General features: G+C 46.8%; 1 protein-coding gene across 1 annotated transcript; it reads right to left on the bottom strand.

The window, feature by feature from the left end:
* Window positions 1-268: 268 nt before the first annotated feature.
* Window positions 269-13,154, bottom strand: MSC (musculin). The gene is made up of 2 exons (XM_078685619.1): window positions 11,812-13,154; window positions 269-478 (listed from the first exon to the last, which is right to left on the bottom strand). Exons 1-2 carry the CDS (start codon window positions 12,268-12,270, stop codon window positions 392-394), a joined length of 546 nt encoding a protein of 181 aa, XP_078541745.1. The 5' UTR covers window positions 12,271-13,154; the 3' UTR covers window positions 269-391.
* Between the last annotated feature and the right edge of the window lie 5,695 nt (window positions 13,155-18,849).

Genomic DNA, 18,849 nt, shown 5'->3' with positions numbered 1-18,849 from the left:
GAAGGTATGGTCACCGTTAGTGGGTTTCTTCATGTCAGCCCTTGTCACACAAGCCGGTTCGTTGCGGCCATTGTTAGAGCCTGGCTTCACTTGAGGTCGCGTCACACTGGCAGTGTGAGCTTATTATTAACCCAAACTCAAAGTTTACCAAAAGTGGTGATGCGATGCTTTCCGCGTTTCAGGGTGCTCTGTCCTTGCGGTGTTTGCAGCCCAGAGAGCAAGGCTCTGCCCTCCCTTCATACGGGTCTGTGAGACAGCACAGGTAGGGTCAGTGGCCTCATCCGGGCTCGAGTCCGCGCGCTCTCCTCCTCGCGGTCGCTGTTCACCCGGTGCAGCGCGCGCCTCTCCATCCACAGACAGCAGCTTTCAGTCCAGTGGTCGCAGCCCTCCTCTATGCAGTGCTGCCACACAGGAGACCGGCGGAGGGGCCCTCCTTCACCTCAGAGTCTGGTCTCCCCGACAACGCGAAGGGCCAAGCCTGCAAAAAAAAAAAAAACCATTGTTAGCTCAAAGTGTCATGCAAGGAGCGGAAATCACTTTTTTTTTCTTTAAATCAAAGCAGTTTTCAAAATGCCCCACACAATCTATTTGTGAGTAAAAACAACTTACAAAACGCATGAATGTATTTATTTTCTATAACGCGGAAGATGTCGCCTTGTGCCCCACTTCACTGCCATTTTGCACACTAATTGCGCCCCGGGGCCCTAGGGTTAAGATATATATCAAAGTGAGAGTTAGCACGTGTATGATGGCGAAAGATAAGCCATTGTCTTTTTAAACATGTTGCAAACAAAATTAACATGTGTTCCAAGTACGTTTCATGCATCAATGTTCCAGGACACTGCGCTGTTTTTGAACATTTGGGGCCTCATTTACGAGGTTTTGGCGCAGGACAGCACTGCAAGGAATGTTGGTGCACTGTCCTGCCTTAAAAGAAAAGGACAGGAATGCGCCGTATTTATGAGATACGACGCATTATTGTCCTTTTCCACTGCGCCGGCGCACAATTGGCTGCCATTTGCCAACGCAGCCACCATTGCACCATGCGCATCAAAATTCGTTTTATATATTTAAATGGTTACTTACCTCCGTTCATCCATATTCCAGTGTTTACTAACCCCCACCCTGCCACTCCCCCGCCCCACCTCACCATCCCACAGAACTCCCTCCACGGGCAGCTACTGCATGCAGTGTTGTAAACTCATCTGCGTTGAAAGCAGCATTAGGCGGACTTGCTGTGCAAAGGAGGTTTCCTCACTGGTCCGGGTGTTTGTTTGTTTCACTCTCTGTGCCGATCCTCTGTTGGGCAATAATGCATTCATCCAATAGGAACCTGGTGTGTGTCGGTGACACAGGGAGGAGGATGAGCCCTACCAGGCGGGTGTGCCACTATGTATACCCAGAAGATGTGAGACTCTCAGTGGAAGGTTGGTTGGTATTACTTGTCTTCCAGCGGTGTTGACGATGAGGTGACATCACCCGGAACGTATGGATGCTCCTACCATCTTAAATGTATAGGCCATTCCCCACACAGTCCCACCCATCAAGGTCATGAAAAGCGTGATTGCATGCAGCTTCAGGCCTACATGGATCTGAATCCTATGCGTCATTGTCACCAGTCTGGATTCATGCCATCAAGAGGCATGGTGACCACCCACCCTGCTGGTGCTAGAGAGAGCAGCTGCTGTAGACTCTTGACGAAAACATCAAACTTCTCGACCTCTTGGAACATTTGGCACAGTGGCCAAGACACGACAGAGGGATGAGCAGACTCCAGGAATGGGTTCGAGACACGGCCCTGGTTTGCTTCTTCCTTCTAAATTCAACCAACAAGACCGATTCGAGGAAGCAGAATCTTCACCCAAGAACGTGTAACTTGTTGGGGAGTGCAAAGGTTTTATGATACAAGAGTAGGTTTGCATAGGTCCTGCTTGCTGGCCTGCATATAGTTCACAGAGGTTCCTTTATTGTCTACCCCTACGTTCAAGTGTAGTTTTTTCCTTCAATAAGTAACATTTTGCAAAAAAACTTGAAACAAATAACAAAATATTTATTCTTGTTACTGTCATTCTGATCTCTTAATTGCACGTGTGCCGATGAGAGCAAGCACATCGGCACTTTGTATATGAGTGCATTTAAGTGCCTTTAACAGTGATATATGGGAGTTTATTACATAGCGTTTCCTCTAGGTAAATCAACACTCTCCACCTAAGTCCAGATTCTCATGCACGAGCCCAATCAAATTACTTCACAAACCTTCACGTATTCGTAATTTTTTGTGAGAAGTTTGTCGGGGGTCGGGGGTCTCGAGAAAAAGTGTGCACCTCTGTGCATGATCGGTCATGTGGAGTAACCCTTTCATGCCTCCTCTTCAAAATGTACATGCACTTATTCATGCAACTACTAGAGCAGTTCTAAGTGAGCTTCCAAAGGCACTTAGATCATTCACACAGCAGCTTCCAGATAGATATTGAACCAGGCCACAAAATCAGAACAACATCTCCACCTGTATGGCTAGTGTACTTATGTGGATAAGAGTTTCCTTTGCTTGAAGCTGCAAAGACACAGATCTTAATGATGGAAGGGCAAGAATCCTCTTCACTGCCATTTGATTGGCCGGCTACCAAACATGCATCACTGTCCACAACAGTGAAAGTGAGGAAACTGACGGTCATATTCAGCTCAGATGTCTCCTTCACCTCCTCCCACCCCCAGGGTGGATGAACAGCAATCTACATTTACATTTACATTTACATTTACATCTACAGCTCTCCTTGCTATGAAGAAACCGTCTGTGTTTCTGCACCGACCACCAGGTAAAACTGAAAATGTTCTTGATTCCTTGTGGGGTCTTGCTTAGGATACTGCAACATCATTTGTTAATGTTAATGGGCATTTATAGAGCGCACTTACACCGGGTGGCTTCATGGCGCTAGACAGGCTAAGTATACTACCAGAATAATCTATTTGTACGCTTGCACAAACAGCCAGATCTTAAGAAGGTTTCTGAACTGCAGAATGTCAGTGCTGGACCGGACTTCCAGAGGGAGGGAGTTCTAGAGGTTAGGAGCAAGGACCGCAAATCTGCAGCCTCCTTGTCTAACTCGTTTGAAGGTTGGGGTGGCGAGTAGTGAGAGATGGGCAGAGCGGAGATTTTGTGTCGGAGAATGTCTAAAAATCAGTCTGTTGATAAATTCAGGGCTTTTGCCATGCAAGGCTTTAAATACAAGGCAGCCTGTTTAAAAGCACCACGCTGAGAAATAGGGAGCCAATGTAGTTTCCTTAACACGGGCGTAACTGGTTGCCATCTTGGTTGTCGAAAAATCAGCCGTGCTGCCTGGTTCTGAACCACCTGCAGCCGTTTGAACAGATAGAGTGGCATTCCCAGGTATACCCAATTAGCATAGTCTAAGTGTGAAATAACTGTGGCAATTATGATCTGCATTAGGGCATCATGGGTGAAGAACCGGTATATTTTCCTAATCTTTCGCAGCTGGAAAAAACATTTAGAAATCACAGTGCCAACCTTGGAATTTAATGTAAGTTCGCTATTGAGGGAGACTCCCAAAGTTTTGGCCGAGGTAGAAGGGGAAGGTGAAGGACCCAGCACTGGAGGCTAGTAATGTGAGCCCCAGAATTTATGGCTGTGCCCAGTCAAGACAATCTCTGTTTTTCCTGGGTTTAGTTTAAGATGATTATGGTCCATCCACTGTTGTATGTGTAACATGGTAGCCTGAAAATCCAACACAGAGCTGTGGGAGCCATCTATCTTAAAGACCAACTGTAAATCGTCCGCATAATTAAATACTGTCACATTTCTTTCTTTAAGAGATTTAATCAGAGGAGAGATATAGATATTAAATAAGTGAGGGGAAAGTGCCAAGCCCTGTGGAACTCCACATGTGATTTTACGTGGGGGAGCCAGGAAGCGCCCTTGGCGGACCGCCTGAGACCTATCATGCAGAAATGAAGTGAGCCAGCAAGTAGCAATGCCTTCAATGCCTGCAAGTTTGACACGGTCGACCAAGATAGCATGGTCGACCGCGTCAAAGGCCGCGGATAGATCCAGTAATATCAGTGCATGAGGGGGGCCCATATCAGCACGGTCCCTGAGAGTATCCAGGACTGCCAATATGACAGTTTCAGTGGAATGGGCTGGCCGAAACCCTGCCTGGTAAGGATCGAGGTATTTGGATTCTTCCAGAAAATTAGAAAGACTATTTGCTATGTGGGCCTCCAGTATCTTAGCAAAGAACGGGAGCAAGAAGATTGGACGATAGTTGGATAGGAGCTTGGGATCAGCTCCTAGTTTCTTTAGTAGGGGTACCACTATGGCTTTCTTAAAAGCCATGGGAACTTGGCCAGATTATAAGGAATCATTCAAGAGAGTAAGTACAGGACCGGGGAGAGCTGTGAGGCAGTCTTTAAGTATGTGGGGTGGGCAGCAGTCAGAGGGAGCACCTGATTTAACCTTAGTTAGAAGTTTCTTGAAAGTTTCAGTATTAATGCTAGGAAAGTGACTGATCGTTTTATTGTTAATGGGCAAAGCAGGGGGACTAGGAGTGAGAGAATGCTTGGGGATGTTGACCTTTATAGCGGTGGTTTTATCGATAAAGTAGTCATTGAGGGAGTCGCATAATGCCTGGGAAGGTGGAGCCTTCAATAAAATTCTCTCTGGGTGAGAAAGTTTGTTAACTATATTAAATATTTCTTTGGAATTTTTGTTGGAATTGATAATGCGTGAGGAGAAGTGGCTAGCTTTGTCTGTCTGTATACATTTCTTATATTCTTTCCTAGCAATTCTTTCCGGACAATATTTTGATTACACCGGATCCCCACTGAAACTCATAGACAGGCATCAGAAGCTCCAGTCAAAATCACAAAGTATGAAAAACCTGCGACAGTGCTGTTGTAATTGTAATGCATTTACATAGCGCTTACCACCCCTGTCAAGGCGTCAAATCACTTTTTGGCGAGGAATACGCTCCTCCGGAACAAAAAAGGATTAGTGGTGAGTTAGTATAGGGAAATTTGAATTAATTGAGCGGTGCACATGTGAGTCTGTTAGTTGGATTGATAGAAGAGGGAAGGGTCTAGAAAGTGCTTTTTGGAGATCGTAGTAGTAGTAGTAGGAGGTTTGGGATGACTAAAGGTGAGATGAAGGGGGGAAGAGTCTCTAGAAGTGGATTATGGAGATATATTCTCTACCTCAACTCTCTGATTCATCCCAAACCTCACTCTACTACTTGAAGTCCAAAATAACCCTTTCTAAACTCTTCCCTCCTCTATCGCTCCTTTCACCACCTCAAATCTCATTTTACTATTCAGAGCTCCCAAACAACCCTTTATTAACCCTTCCATCATGTATCCCTCCTTAGACTCATTCGAGTCTAAGGAAAGTCCAAGGAGGGATACATATATTTTTAACTTGTTGCTCCAAGTTCGGTGTCTCCTATCTCGAAACAGTAAATTAAACATAACAAACTGGCTGCTGCATCATGGCATATACGCACTCATGACTGGGAATGCATGCACGTCAATGTTATTTTAGAAAACAAGGGACCCCTATACACAGACTAGCTATAACGTAGGGAATGCAAACTAATGTAAAGAAGTTATAGCTAGAGACTTATTTTCAGCAATTATTGTCTAGAAAAATACCCTGCAAAATCTGGAGTATGTGAATATTAGAGACAAGCATTCAAACAACAAGAATATAACTATTTTTTGTAAACAGTTCAAATTATTTATTTATTCTTGTTATGTATAATGTATCTTTTTTGTTTTTATGATTTTTAGAATTTTATAAACTTATACAAAATCAAATTGAAAATCGAAAAATTATTTACAAATACATCAGTTAATGCAAAGTCAACCAATTATAAAAGTCCTGGTGATAGACGGAGACGTTGACTCAGGCAGTGCGGCAGATGTCTACAACGTGCGTTTCGGCATACATGCCTTCATCAGGTAGCCGTCCACTACTCTATAAAACACACATAAACTGAATGTAATGATACAATCCATAAGCTTGTCTCCACATCAACATCATTAATCATGCCGGTATTTGATACTGAAAAACATATTATATATATATATGTACACTTGCACTATACATGATCTAACACATTATACAATTTATTGATGTTTTGAACCTTCTAAATCATGATAAACAGCTTCATAAGGGAAAGTTTTTTTGTTTAAAAAAAGTGGAAAAAAGAGGAGCACAAAACAATTTTGGTAAATAATTATATACACCTAAATACATATAAGATAAAACCATGCAATCTAACATTGCATTCATATTTACATATTTACAACATAATCTAAAAATGACCTAAAATGGTAGACTTGATTTGTAGTGTGTTTCTGCAAAAATATGGAGAGATCAACCTATTCAAAATAGCAAACTGTTATATCTCTAATCGGGTTGTTCTGTTTAATTGTTCGTACACACATACATTGTAAATAATTTTTCAATTTTCAATTTGATTTTGTATAAGTTTATATAATTCTAAAAATCATAAAAACAAAAAAGATATATTATACATAACAAGAATAAATAAATAATTTGAACTGTTTACAAAAAATAGTTATATTCTTGTTGTTTGAATGCTTGTCTCGCATATTCACATACTCCAGATTTTGCAGGGTATTTTTCTAGACAATAATTGCTGAAAATAAGTCTCTAGCTATAACTTCTTTACATTAGTTTGCACGTCAATGTTATTACAGGGCATCCGCTGTAGTGTCATGATGCGTATGGATACATGAATGGTGAGGCATATCTGCACATGCATGATGGTACATGTACATCATTGCTCCTTTGATGCTGTTCAGTATTAGCAATAACCACGTTTTTTTCTCTTTTGTCGATGATGATAACCAAAAAGGGCTGCATTGGCGAGACTGATCGGCTTTGTCAATACCCATTGAAGTTGCAGCTTGCATTGGGCGTTGAATGAGAGTGCAGGGGTGGCTGGTCCATAGGGGCGTTGGGGCAGCGCCCTCCAGAAGAATCGGGCAACAGAAGAACAGAAATGTAAGCAGACAAATTGTCAGCTTACAATTTGTCTGTTTAGATTTCCGGGCCCGCCTGTGCACGTCACTTGTGAAAGTTCGCAGTTCACGCAGCGCACGCAGGGAGAGACGAGCAGGAGTTCCGAAGATGGTCTGCGCATGTGAGAGAGGAGCGTTGCCCCTCACTCACATTCACAAACCATAAAGGTATGCTGCGCATGCCCAGTGTAGTGCAGTAGTTTGAAGATAGGCCCCTGCTCGGGCGGTGATGCGGTTTACGCAAAGTCGCCCCATGCAGGACAGAGTAAACAAGGTTCAGCCGCCCAGCACTCCGTCGCATCCAGTCTCCTAATCGGCAAAAGAAAAGAGCGGGGAGAAGTTACTTCTACCACGCTGCAGAGGAGACGTGATGCAACGCAGGACCGGTGCCGGAGGGGATGCCTGGTAAGTTCTTTTATTCATTAAATTATCCCCTTCACCCCCAGCTCCCCCCCCAACTTCCCCCTATCCCCTTCCCCCGCACGTACCCCCCCACCCCCACCAGTCATGCCGGTCGTGTTCTGGTTTGAATGTGTGCATACAAATACAATTGATATGCACCTTTGTCTTTGTGTGAGCACTCTGAAGCCACAGCCAACGCTTGTTTGTTATCTCTCATTACGTCTGGGCACTCACGAGACTACACGACCCTCACACAGGTGCCCGCACCACACCGCACACTGCCCATGTCTCTGCCCACTCATCAGACTAAAATACAAACGTTTATTGGGCTGTAATAGAGGGGTTAAAACAGGGGGATGAAAAAGGGTTATTTTACCGCACAGGGACTCTGTCACGAAAGCGATCGTATTTGACTTTTTTGTGTGTCTAACCTCCTGTGTCACTTCATTAAAACAGCAAGTTAACTTCGAAAAACGATCCAGGTACAGTTTGAATAAACTGTCATCTTGCTGATTATTAGAAAAAAGAGCAGTGTCTTTCAAAATATACCATTCAGATAATTTTGATTTGTATATGTGAGTATTCAGTTTTACAGATGTTTCCTTACATCTTTAATGTTAAATATACAGTTATATTGGGTAGATGGCAGTAGTAGTGCAACTTTAGAAACAACAGGTGTGATTCCTCTTCAGGGGCTCCAGAGCATAGCCTGGACCCACCTATGAGACCACGGAGCCACTGTAAATTATTCTATTACACTTGTAATATTTATTTAGCAGTGTTCATGCCTCTGAGACCTGGCCCTGCTGCTTGGTCTGACTCCTGGTTAAGAATCATAGTTTGCCTGTTCCAGTTTCCAGCAAAAGATTTAATTTCTCATCTGCTGCGCCATTGAGCCTATGAGCAGCCAGAAAAAAGGTTAAAGAAAAATAATTCAGTCTTCTTTCTAGGTGCGTGTGCGAGTAAAAGTGTGTTTGATTGAGAGAGAATGAGATTAAGCATAGTGTTTGAGAGTGTCGATGAGAGTGAGAATCAATGAGGGAGCGCGAGTAAGGAAAAGAGAGGTAGTGAGTAAAGTAGTGGGAGTTACAATGAGTGTGTGATTGAAAGGGAGTGGGAGTGAGTCAGAGGTGCCTCTATCAATGGTGCAGCTGGTGCAGTGGTACCATGGCATAGAGGCCCTGGTACAGCTGCTCTCGCTGCGCATTAAACAACTGTACCTTAGGAGTTCAGATCAGAGCCCCTGTATACCAATGGTTGTGATTGAGGGTCAGTGATTATAAAAGTGTGTGTGCATGTGCGTTTGTGTGCAAGAAGCAGTGTTGGTGTATGGGTGCTTTAGTGTGTTAAGGCACCCAAGGCAATTTTTGACAGTTATAAAAGGGGAACCAGTAAGGTAAGGTAAGTATACTTGTAAAGCGCACTGTTACCCCATCTCGGGGTGTCCTGGCGCTGTATAACGCTGGGGAACCCGTCCTGGCTTTCCCTGTGAGATGGTCCATCCAGGGCACCTCCAAGGTGAAGCCAGGCATCCTGGCGTTGATGGGGCCGGTATTCCGGGGCACGCATATTACGCCTCACCACTTTCAGGGATCACCAGCCGCCACTGTGAGAGTGGCTTTGACATAGTAGAGGAGGACCGCATGCTGAAGTGTGGGAAGAGGGGGGAGTCGAGGCCGGGGGTTGCTTCATATTTCAAGTGCTGAAGGAGGGGGCTTCTACTCGTGTGGGGAAGAGTGAGTTGGGATGCCAGAGCAGCCTGGGCTGGACACACCTCCAACATCGCTTCAAACCTCATAAAATACTGCTCTCCACCAGCGCACCTGCGACCTGGTGGACAAAATGAAGAGTTCCAGGTCCAATACTTCAAAAGCCCAACCCCACCTTAAAATGAATCAATGCTTTGCTTCTGCAGCTTTAGTTATGCTTATCATAGAAATACCAAAATAAATGTTCACCTCTATTTCTTTGCACGGCCCTGTACATTGGCGGACATTTCCATATGCAGCTCGGTGTAGTTCCTGCCCTGTATGTCGCCACAAATAGCCATATCGTGCACATGAGCCGAGTGGAGCACCTGGTCACTGGCAGTACTTTGTTTACATGTAACGTGGGTACCTATGACGTAAGGCAGGGCTGCAAAATAATAATTTGAAGCAGTTGTAACTGAGCCGTAGCAACATATTGACATCGTGTCACACTAATAAAGCACCTGTGTACACTCTTTATGGAGCCAGCCTGTGGCCTTGTGAGAGAATGGTTGTGGTCAATAAGCTATGTGGAAAGGGCTTCATATTTAGTATAAGCAGAGTGGGCCGCATGTAGTGGGAGTGGTTGGAAGATGTTAACATGAATAGGGCGTGGACTGAGTGTTTCGAATATCGGAGTAAAAGTTACCATAACAGTGTGTGGGTTGCTGCCTTTTGAAATTATTGACAGGGGTGCAGCTTCAAAGGGGTGTTTGGTTTGTGAAACCCCAGTAAATAACTGCATTCTTGGCTTGGAGTTCGGTTTTGGAGCCCTGGGTCGGGTCTGCTATGTCTATGTCCTTTTAAAAAAAAATCATTCTCATTTCACCAAAATGTTTTAACTTGCTTATATTTTCGAGAGGGAACCTAAATATTTATAGTAACCAGTTTAACAAAAAAGTAGCAAATCTTCATCCACAGAAGTATTCTTTGAATGAGTGCAAATGTAATACTTCTTGGAATTCACAAACATTAGTAGTAGTAGACTTGGAAAGCTGTGACACTACGGTTTCTAGGCACACTGCTGGCAATCAAACACCCAAGATATGGTGGGGAGAATGTTTGCAAAAAGTTCAGCCACTGGCAATTGCTCAGTGCACATTCCCACTCACTGATTTTTGCCCTCTATGCCACTCTAGACAGATGCCCACCTAATGCAAATCAGTGTTGGCACTATTCCTCGTGGATAGTCCACTTCGGAACTTGGTCGCCTCACTCATTCAACCTGCAGCCCACAGTTTTATTTATTAGGAGATTTACGATTCTCACTGACTAAGCCAGGCCCCTTGTAACTGAGGAATGTTCCAAACACAAGGAGAATGTTGCCAGTGTCAGAGTGAAGAGGTGCTGTCCTCGCTAGATTTTGCAGTAGAGGTGTCTTGCCTGGCAGTCAGGTGCCATGTCGTGCACCAGTAGGGTGTATGACGTTACAACGCATACTTTTACAACGCCTACCTTTACATCGCAAGTTTTACAACGCATACCATTACAACGCATAATGCTTTTGGGCGCTGGATAGTGAATAGTTTAATTTACTATTCCAACTCCAGTCCCCGTGGATAGTAGGGAAGGTGTTGGATTGTACATTAAACCTATTCCCTATCCTAGAGCGCCCCCCAGCGCTATGCGTTGTAATGGTTTGCGTTGTAAAAGTTGCGTTGTAATGGTAGTTCATTGTAAAAGTTTCATTGTAAAGGCTGTATACCGCACCGGTACATTCAAAAATGGTGGAGGCTGAAGTACAGATTGCTGGGTGGTGCTCTTAATAGTGGCGGTGTGCTGTATGTATAAGCATCGTAATACCACAATGGTGTGCTTCATTTTTAAGGTGTTGGATGACAGGTGTTCTTGGAAAGGCACGTGCTGCTGTAAGAGGGGTGCCCTTACCAAGTAAGTGAGGTACAATGTGTACAAAATGTAGTGGGCTGCTCTTACGGAAGTGTGAGTGCTGCAAGTGTAATGTAGTGCAGTAGGGTGCGCCTAACAGGGTAGGGTACTCAATTATAGCCAGCTGGGGAGGTGCGGTAAGCTGCATGTAAGGAGTGCTGTAGGCGCAGTGTTTGCTGCAAGTGTAGCGTGCTCAGGGGGCGTGGGGTGCTCTTACCAGTCAATTAGGGTGCTGCTGAAAGTACTGCTAGGTGACGCTGCAGGGCGCTCTCCAGGGACATAAGGTCCTGGTGAAAGGGGTGCTCTTACTGTGGTTTGGGGGTGCAGCAGGCACAACGTGGTGGAGGAAGGGTGCGTGCATTGGGCTAACGGGGGGCTCCACCTGCAAAGTGTGGGAGGTGAGTTGTTTTCACCGAAGGGTGGGGGGGTGGCAGAAGGGTGGGAAATGCACAGAGCTGGATATGAACACGGAGTCCTCTTAAATCAGTGGGTGCTGCGCGTGTCAAGTGCGGTAGAGGGGTGCACGTGCCTGGGTGGGGGCGCTGCATGTATGCCGCGCTGGAGGAAGGGAGCACAACTAGGATATGATGATACACATATAACAAGCTGGCGGGGGAGTGCTCTGACCAGTAACTGGGGGCTGCAGGTATGTCGGAGTGCTCTTATTAGGGCGGAGAGCTGCGGGTATAACGCGCCGAAGAAGGGGTGCTCTTACCAGGTTGACAGGGTGCTGCATGTACGCCCCCTGCTGGTAGCGGTCCTCCTGCAGCAGCTGGCGCAGGTGCTGGATGTAGCTGGACGCCAGGCGCAGGGTGTCCAGCTTGGAGAGCTTGGTGTCGGGCGGCACCCAGGGCAGGCTGGTCTTGAGGCGGGAGAAGGCTTTGCTCAGCACCCGCATGCGTGCCCTCTCCCGGGCATTGGCCGCGTTGCGCTGGGTCTGCTTGCACTCCTTGCCCGGGCGCCTCCTGGAGCCGCCCCTCCTCATCCTCCCGTCACTCGAATGCTCACTCTGCAGCTCGTCCTCGTCTTCCTCTTCCGAGGACCCGGCGTCCCGTGGGCTCAAGAGCAGCGGCTGGCAGTGCCCGCTCCTCCGCCGGGAGGCCACCGGGTACTGCAGCCCCAGAACTCGCAGCTCCAGCAGCTCCTCCGGGTCACTGACCGAACCCGTGGACATCCCTGTAGTGCTCACCCAGACCCAAGACACAGACCCCGCACTGAGAGCGAGAAACGCACACGGGCACAGGCGCTACACCCGAAGAGGAACCCTGCATGCAGGAACGGACCGGGCACCGTGGCTCTGACCCTGCATCCAGACAATGACCTTTCACCGAGACCTCTCGCCTTTCACAATCCTCTCCCATGCGCACAGGCGCGACCCTGCATCTAGTGTTTGACCCTGCACAGAGACTTGACCCAAGCAGGAACCCTGCATCCAGGAACGGGCCCCGTACCTTGGCACCGACCCTGCAACCAGTCAAAGACTTTCACAGAGACCTCTCACCTTTCACAGCCTTCTCCCAGTGTGTATCAACAACCGTGCATCCTGTGCCGGACCTGGTACGCAGAGACAGAGGCGCCGACAGGCAAACTCACACAATACAGAGCTTTTCCTTAGACAGAGGAATCAGGCACAGTCCCACACCTTAATACGAACCCGGCATCAAAGGGAGATCCGTGCAGCCTTGCACATACCTTTCACCCAGACACAGACCATGCAGACAGGATAAGACCTTTCATTCAGACACAAGCTGCGCAGCGCCAGGCCCCATCACATAGACACTGGTCGTACTCATGTGCAAACCATCGCAGCCAGACACAGCCCCCCACACTCGCAAGCTTGCACATCAGTACAGCACCCGCTGCACTCTGGCACAGGCTGTGTCTAAGTTGGGTGCCACTGTCCAAATGAGGGTAAATTGAAAGATACTCCCAAGAACAAACTAAGCGTACACAGCATCGGGCAGCAGCAAAGAGTGGTGTCAGCGCCTTCCAAGGCTAACTCTCGTTCCACCCTGCCCCGCTGACCCCTCCTCACTTCCAGCTGCCAACCCCTGCGGGCGTCCCTTGCGCACAGCGGATTTTATCCACTGGGTTGTGACGTGGGGTACGGGGCGTGCCCGGCTGGAGGGAGGGGCGGACCCTCGACTCCCCTGACACCGAATAGGATTCTGCTCCCTGCACGTGCACTCTGATGGGCAGCTGAAACCCTGGGCCACGGAACCCTTGACATTGAGCCTAAGTGGCGCAAAGCATGCTGCTTCAGTTCTGACGCGACCAAAGTGCACTTTTCACCCTATTGTTGCTGGAATAAAATCACTATCAGTTGAGAGGCAGGCTGCCAGCGCCCCTTGCTTCTGTTAGATGTATGTACGCTTCTGTACAATGGCCGAGAGAGAGTGGCATACATTTCGATGCCTATACCAATCACAACAATGCAGGCGAGTTTCACATTTGCTCACACTCTTTTCATTTTTTTCTGCAATATCACAGTTGTTAGGCTCATTGCCATTGCTGTGTTTGGCAAGCGCTTTGGATAGTGCCTATTAACTTACTCGCCCTCCTATACATTCCTCTCAGCGAGTTAAATACACTCTCTAGAGATCTGCCTGCAATTTACATGTTACCCCACCTTAAGTGTACATGTTCTGTGAGCGATGAACGTGTGTGCAACTCTGCCTTGCTGGATTTATTCTGCAGGAAACAGAAGACTGCACTTGCTGCCTTCTGTGAGAGAGAGAAACTTGCTTTGCTACTGCAATGCTGTCCCTTTTCGGCGAGGCAGTGACGCTTGCACTGCTGCTGCCCAATCAGTACCTGTCCTGTGATGGAAAAAGCGTCCGCAGATGCTACCCAATCTTCTCTGAAGGAGAGAGGCTTTCACTCTTTCTGCCCAAGGTGTAGCAGTTCTATGAGGAGGGTTGGTTCCGCCGATATTGAAAACAAGCATTTGAAATGCAATAGGTCTTGTATTCAGGTGAGTTGAGATATTGACATTGTAAAGGACTGTCAGAAATTGGGGTCTCTAGTTGGCAGAGGTAGGTACCTTTGTCCAAATAGGGACTCTTGCTTCTAGTCAGAGTAAGGGGATACACACTTTAGATAACCCCTGCCCACCCCCTTGGTAGCTTGGCACGAGCAGACAGGCTTATCCCAAAGGCAATGTGTAAAGTATGTGTACCAACACTCACAGTAACACACTGAAAACACCACAAATGATCACCACATCAGCAATAGGCGCTGCAGCGGTTTCTGCAGTAGAGCAGCGATGCGTGAAAATTCTTCTTGTGCCATGGAGATGCATCTGGAAAACAGCCGTAAGAAGACAAATGCGTCGATTTTAGCAATCCTTGACGTTTCTTCTTTCTTCCAGCTCCTAAACAGCAGCAACAACCTCCAGAGGCCAAAAACTGGCACAGGAACCTCTTAGCAGGCTATAACTCACAGCAGCAGAGTTCTGGGGAGCTGGGGGTAAAGTCTTTGTGTCCCTGAGACTTCAGAACAGGAGGCCAGCTCACTTCAGGTCCTTGGAGATCTCCTTCAAGCAGGGGACACAGTACACAGCAAAGTCCTTCTCCTTTCCTTGTTAGAAACAGCAACTGCAGGCCAACCCCAGACACACAGCAAGGGCTGTACTTCTCCTAAATCTCTCCAGCTCTTCTCCTTGGCAAAGGTTCCACTTGAATTCTAGAAATGATCTAAAGTTCAGGGGTTTTAGGTCTAATACTTATACCCCAAAATATCTTTGTTCACTATGTGCAAGGGGCTATGAGCCCAGTTAAAACCAGTTCTGGGGTGTGCACTCTGCAAGTGCACAACAACATGCATTGTTGGTGTGAGCCTTGGATCCAGACACACCACAGGGGATGGAGCCAGCATTGTGGTAGGCAGGCACAGGTGCTACTCCTCCCACCACTCCAAATGCTGATCAGGCCTATTCAGCTCAGTTCTGAATCATCCAGACTCCTGGAGCCACTGTAACTCCCCAGCTCCTGTCACTCCAAAGCCAGGCAGCCAATCCACAAACAGGCAGAGGCACACAGGATGGTTGAAGAAGGAAATAGCCACTTTCTAAAAGTGGTATTTTCAATCACACAATTTATTAAATCCTGAGTTCAGGGATTCCAAATTTCATTTTTATATCTTGTCCCTATGGGAAGATATGCTTGTAAAATGTTACAAAGCATCCCCCCATTCTGTCCTATGGGGCAAGATAGCCTTTCAATAGTGAAAAACGAAATTGGCAGTATTTCACTATCAGGACATGTTACAAACACCAGTACATGTCCCACCTTTCACGTACACTGCACCCTGCCCAGGGGAGTACCTTGGGCCTACCATAGGGGTGTCTTATGTGTAAGAAAAGGCAAAAGCAGGGCCTGGCAAGTGGGTGCAATTGCCAAGTCGACATGGCAGTTAGTAAACTGCGCGCAGGCACTGCGGTGGCAGGCCTGAGACCTTTTTTCAGGGCTACTCATGAGGGTTGCACAATCTGTGCTACAAGCCCACTAGTAGCATCTGATTTACCAGCCCTGGCACACTCAATGCACTTTACTAGGGACCTACTGGTAAAACAGATATGCCAATCAGGGAGAATTCAATCACAATATCAATTTACACAGGGAGCACTTGCACTTTGACACTGATCAGCAGTGGCAAAGTGCCAAAAACATCTAAACCAGCAAAAACAAAATCCAGTACAGCATCAAAAACACAGGAGGTAGAGGCAAAAAGTCAGGGCAAACCACGCTGAGGATGCCAGGTCTAACCATGACAATGCCTTTTATTTATATTTTGGGTTTTAAAACATAGATAAAAGTCATTGTCATTTATAATGCTAATAGCTTACACTCTTGCAAATGCGGGATCTACTGCATTGCAATAAAGGACCCTTTCAAGCACTTGTTAGATTGTAAATATTAGAGGAAGAGACCGGCTTGCAACGTCTTCAAAGTAGTGATAAATAGGGCAGTGAAGAAGATTTGTAAGTGTTACAAATTACACAGACACAAAGTGTGAAGTGAGAGTTACAAATGATTCGAGCTATAAAAAACAACAGAGCGCTCCAGCACCTTTCACGCTGTGATTACACTGTGGCAGCTCAGAAGGAAAAGCGGGAAGGGGGGCTATTTCCTGCCCTCTCAGTGATTTGAGTGTGCAGTAAGGTATTGCGTAATGTCATTGCTATATACGGCCTAAAAGAACACTCCACTGTAGTAGGACCCTGGCTTCACCTCCTGGTGCAGGATGGGCTGTACTTTATGGCAGGCATGGAGGGAGGGATTGTCTCAGCTGCAGCTCTAGCCTCCTACAGTGCCCCTGCTATTACCAGTGAGTGAGAAGCCCTGAGGTGGGTGTATTGGTATTGGTGGTGGTGGTATTGGTGATGGTATTGGTGTTATTGGTGGTGGTGGTGGTATTGGTGGTGGTGATATTGGTATTAGTGGTATTGGAATTAGTGGTATTGGTGGTGGTGGCTTTGGTGGTATTGGTGCTGTGGTATTGGTGGTAGTGGTATTGGTGCGGGTACCAGTATTGGTGGTTATGGTATTGATGATTTTATAAGTGGTATAGGTGGTGGAGTTGGTTTTGCTGGTGGTATTGGTGCGGGTGGTGGTGGTATTGGTGGTGAAAGTGGTATTGCTGGTAATGGAGTGATGGTATTGGAGGTGGTGGTGGTATTGATATTGGTGGTGGTATTGGTATTAGTGATGGTGGTATTTGTATTGATGGTGGTATTGGTGGTGATATTTGTATTGGTGGTGGTATTGGTGGTGGGGTGATATTGGTGGTGGTATTGGTGATGATGGTGGTGTTGGTGGTATTGGTGGTGGTGGTCCTGGTGATGGTTGTATGGGTGGTAGTGGTATTACTTTAGGTGGTGGTAATGGTGGTGGTATTTGTGGTGGTGGTATTGGTGCAGGTGGTGGTATTGGTGGTGATGGTGGTATTGGTGGTAGTGGTATTGGTGGTGGCAGTATTGGTGGGATTGGTAGTGGTGGTATTGGTGGTAGTGGTATTACTGGCAGTGGTGGTATTGGTGGTAGTGTTATTTGTGGTGGTGGTATTGGTGGTATTCGTGGTGGTGGTATTGGTATTACTGGGGGTGGTGGTATTGGTGGGGGTATTGGTGGTGGCATTGTGGTATTGGTATTTGTGGCAGTAGTATTGGTGGAGGTATCGGTATTGGTGGTGGTGGTGATATTGGTGGTGGTGGTGATATTGGTGGTGGTGGATGTATTGGTGGTACTGGTGGTATTGGTGGTAGTGGTAATGGTGGTGGCAGTGGTATTGGTGGTGGTATTGGTGGTGGTGGTATTGGTGGTCGTGGCATTGGTGGTGGTGGTGGCATTGGTGGTGGTATTATTGGTGGTGGTATTGGTTGTATAGGTGGCGGTATTGTTAGTATTGCTGCTGGTGGTGGTATTGGTGGTGGCAGTATTGGTGTTGGTTGTATTGGTGGTAGTGGTATTGCTGGTGTTGGTGGTAATGGAGGTGGAATTGTTGGTGGTGGTATTGGTGGTGGTGGTATTGGTGCCTGTGATATTGGTGATGGTGGTATTGGAGGTGGTATTTGTGGCAGTGGTGGTATTGGTGGTGGTGTTGGTGGCAGTATTGGTGGTGATGGTAGTATTGTTGGTGGTGATGGTATTGGTGGTGGTGGTATTGTTGGTGGTATTGGTGGTGGTATTGGGGTGGTGTTATTGGATTGGTAGTGGAGATGGTCTTGATGGTGGTGGTATTGGTGGTGGTGGTATTGGTGGTGGTGTTCTTGGTGGTGGTAGTATTGGTGGTGGTATTGGTGTTGGTGGCATTGTTGGTGGTATTGGTGGTGGAGGTGGTGGTGGTATTGGTGGTGGTGGTATAGATGGTGGTGGTGGTACTGGTGGTGATGGTGTTGGTGGTGGTATTGGTGGTGGTATTGATGGTGGTGATGTTTGTCCTGGTGCTGATGGTATTGGCAGTGGGATTAGTGGTGGTGGTATTGGTGCTATAGGTGGTATTGGTGGTGGAAGTATTGGTGGTAGTATTGATATCGGTGGTGGTATTGGTATTAGTGGTGGTGTTATTTCTATTGATGGTGGTTGTGGTGGTGGTATTTGTAATGGTGGTGGTATTGGTAGTGGTGGTATTGGTATTGGTGGTGGTAGTATTGGTGGTAGTGGTATTGGTGGTGGTGTTCTTGGTAGTATTGATGGTGGTATTGGTGCTGGTGATATTGGTGGTATTGGTGGTAGAGGTGGTGGTATTGAAGGTGGTGGTGGTATTGGTGGTGGTGGTATTGATGGTGGTGGTATTGATGGTGGTGTTGGTATTGGTGGTGGTGGTGGTATTGGTGGTGGTGGTATTGATGTTGGTGGTATTGATGATGGTGATGATCGTATTGGTGCTGATGGGATTGGTGGTGGTATTGATATTGGTGGTGGTATAGATATTAGTGGGGTGGTATTTGTATTGATGGTGGTATTGGTGGTGATATTTGTATTGATGGTGGTATTGGTGGTGATGTTTGTATTGGTGGTGGTGGTGGTATTGGTATTGGTGGTGGTGGTATTGGTGGTGGTGGTATTGGTGGTTGTGCAGATATTGGCGGTGGTGGTATTGGTGATGATGGTGGTATTGTTGGTGTTATTGTTGGTTGTACTGGTGGTGGTGTTAATGATGGTATTGGTGGTGGTTGTATGGGTGGTATTACTTGTGGTGGTGGTAATGGTGGTGGTATTTGTGGTGGTGGTATTGGTGCAGGTGGTGGTAT

The sequence above is a fragment of the Lissotriton helveticus genome, chromosome 4_1, assembly GCF_964261635.1.
Source record: "Lissotriton helveticus chromosome 4_1, aLisHel1.1, whole genome shotgun sequence".
NCBI classification, from domain to species: Eukaryota; Metazoa; Chordata; class Amphibia; order Caudata; family Salamandridae; genus Lissotriton; species Lissotriton helveticus.
The sequence above is the reverse complement of the archived record's forward strand: the minus strand, read 5'-3'. Positions and strand labels throughout refer to the sequence as shown.

Bases quoted from the DNA above. Each gene is read 5' to 3' on its own strand.
- MSC (XM_078685619.1), bottom strand. From the start codon at position 12,270: ATGTCCACGGGTTCGGTCAGTGACCCGGAGGAGCTGCTGGAGCTGCGA. The intron at 479-11,811 runs GTAAGAGCACCC...TTTTTTTTGCAG, and splicing joins TGCAGCACCCTGTCAACCTG to GCTTGGCCCTTCGCGTTGTC.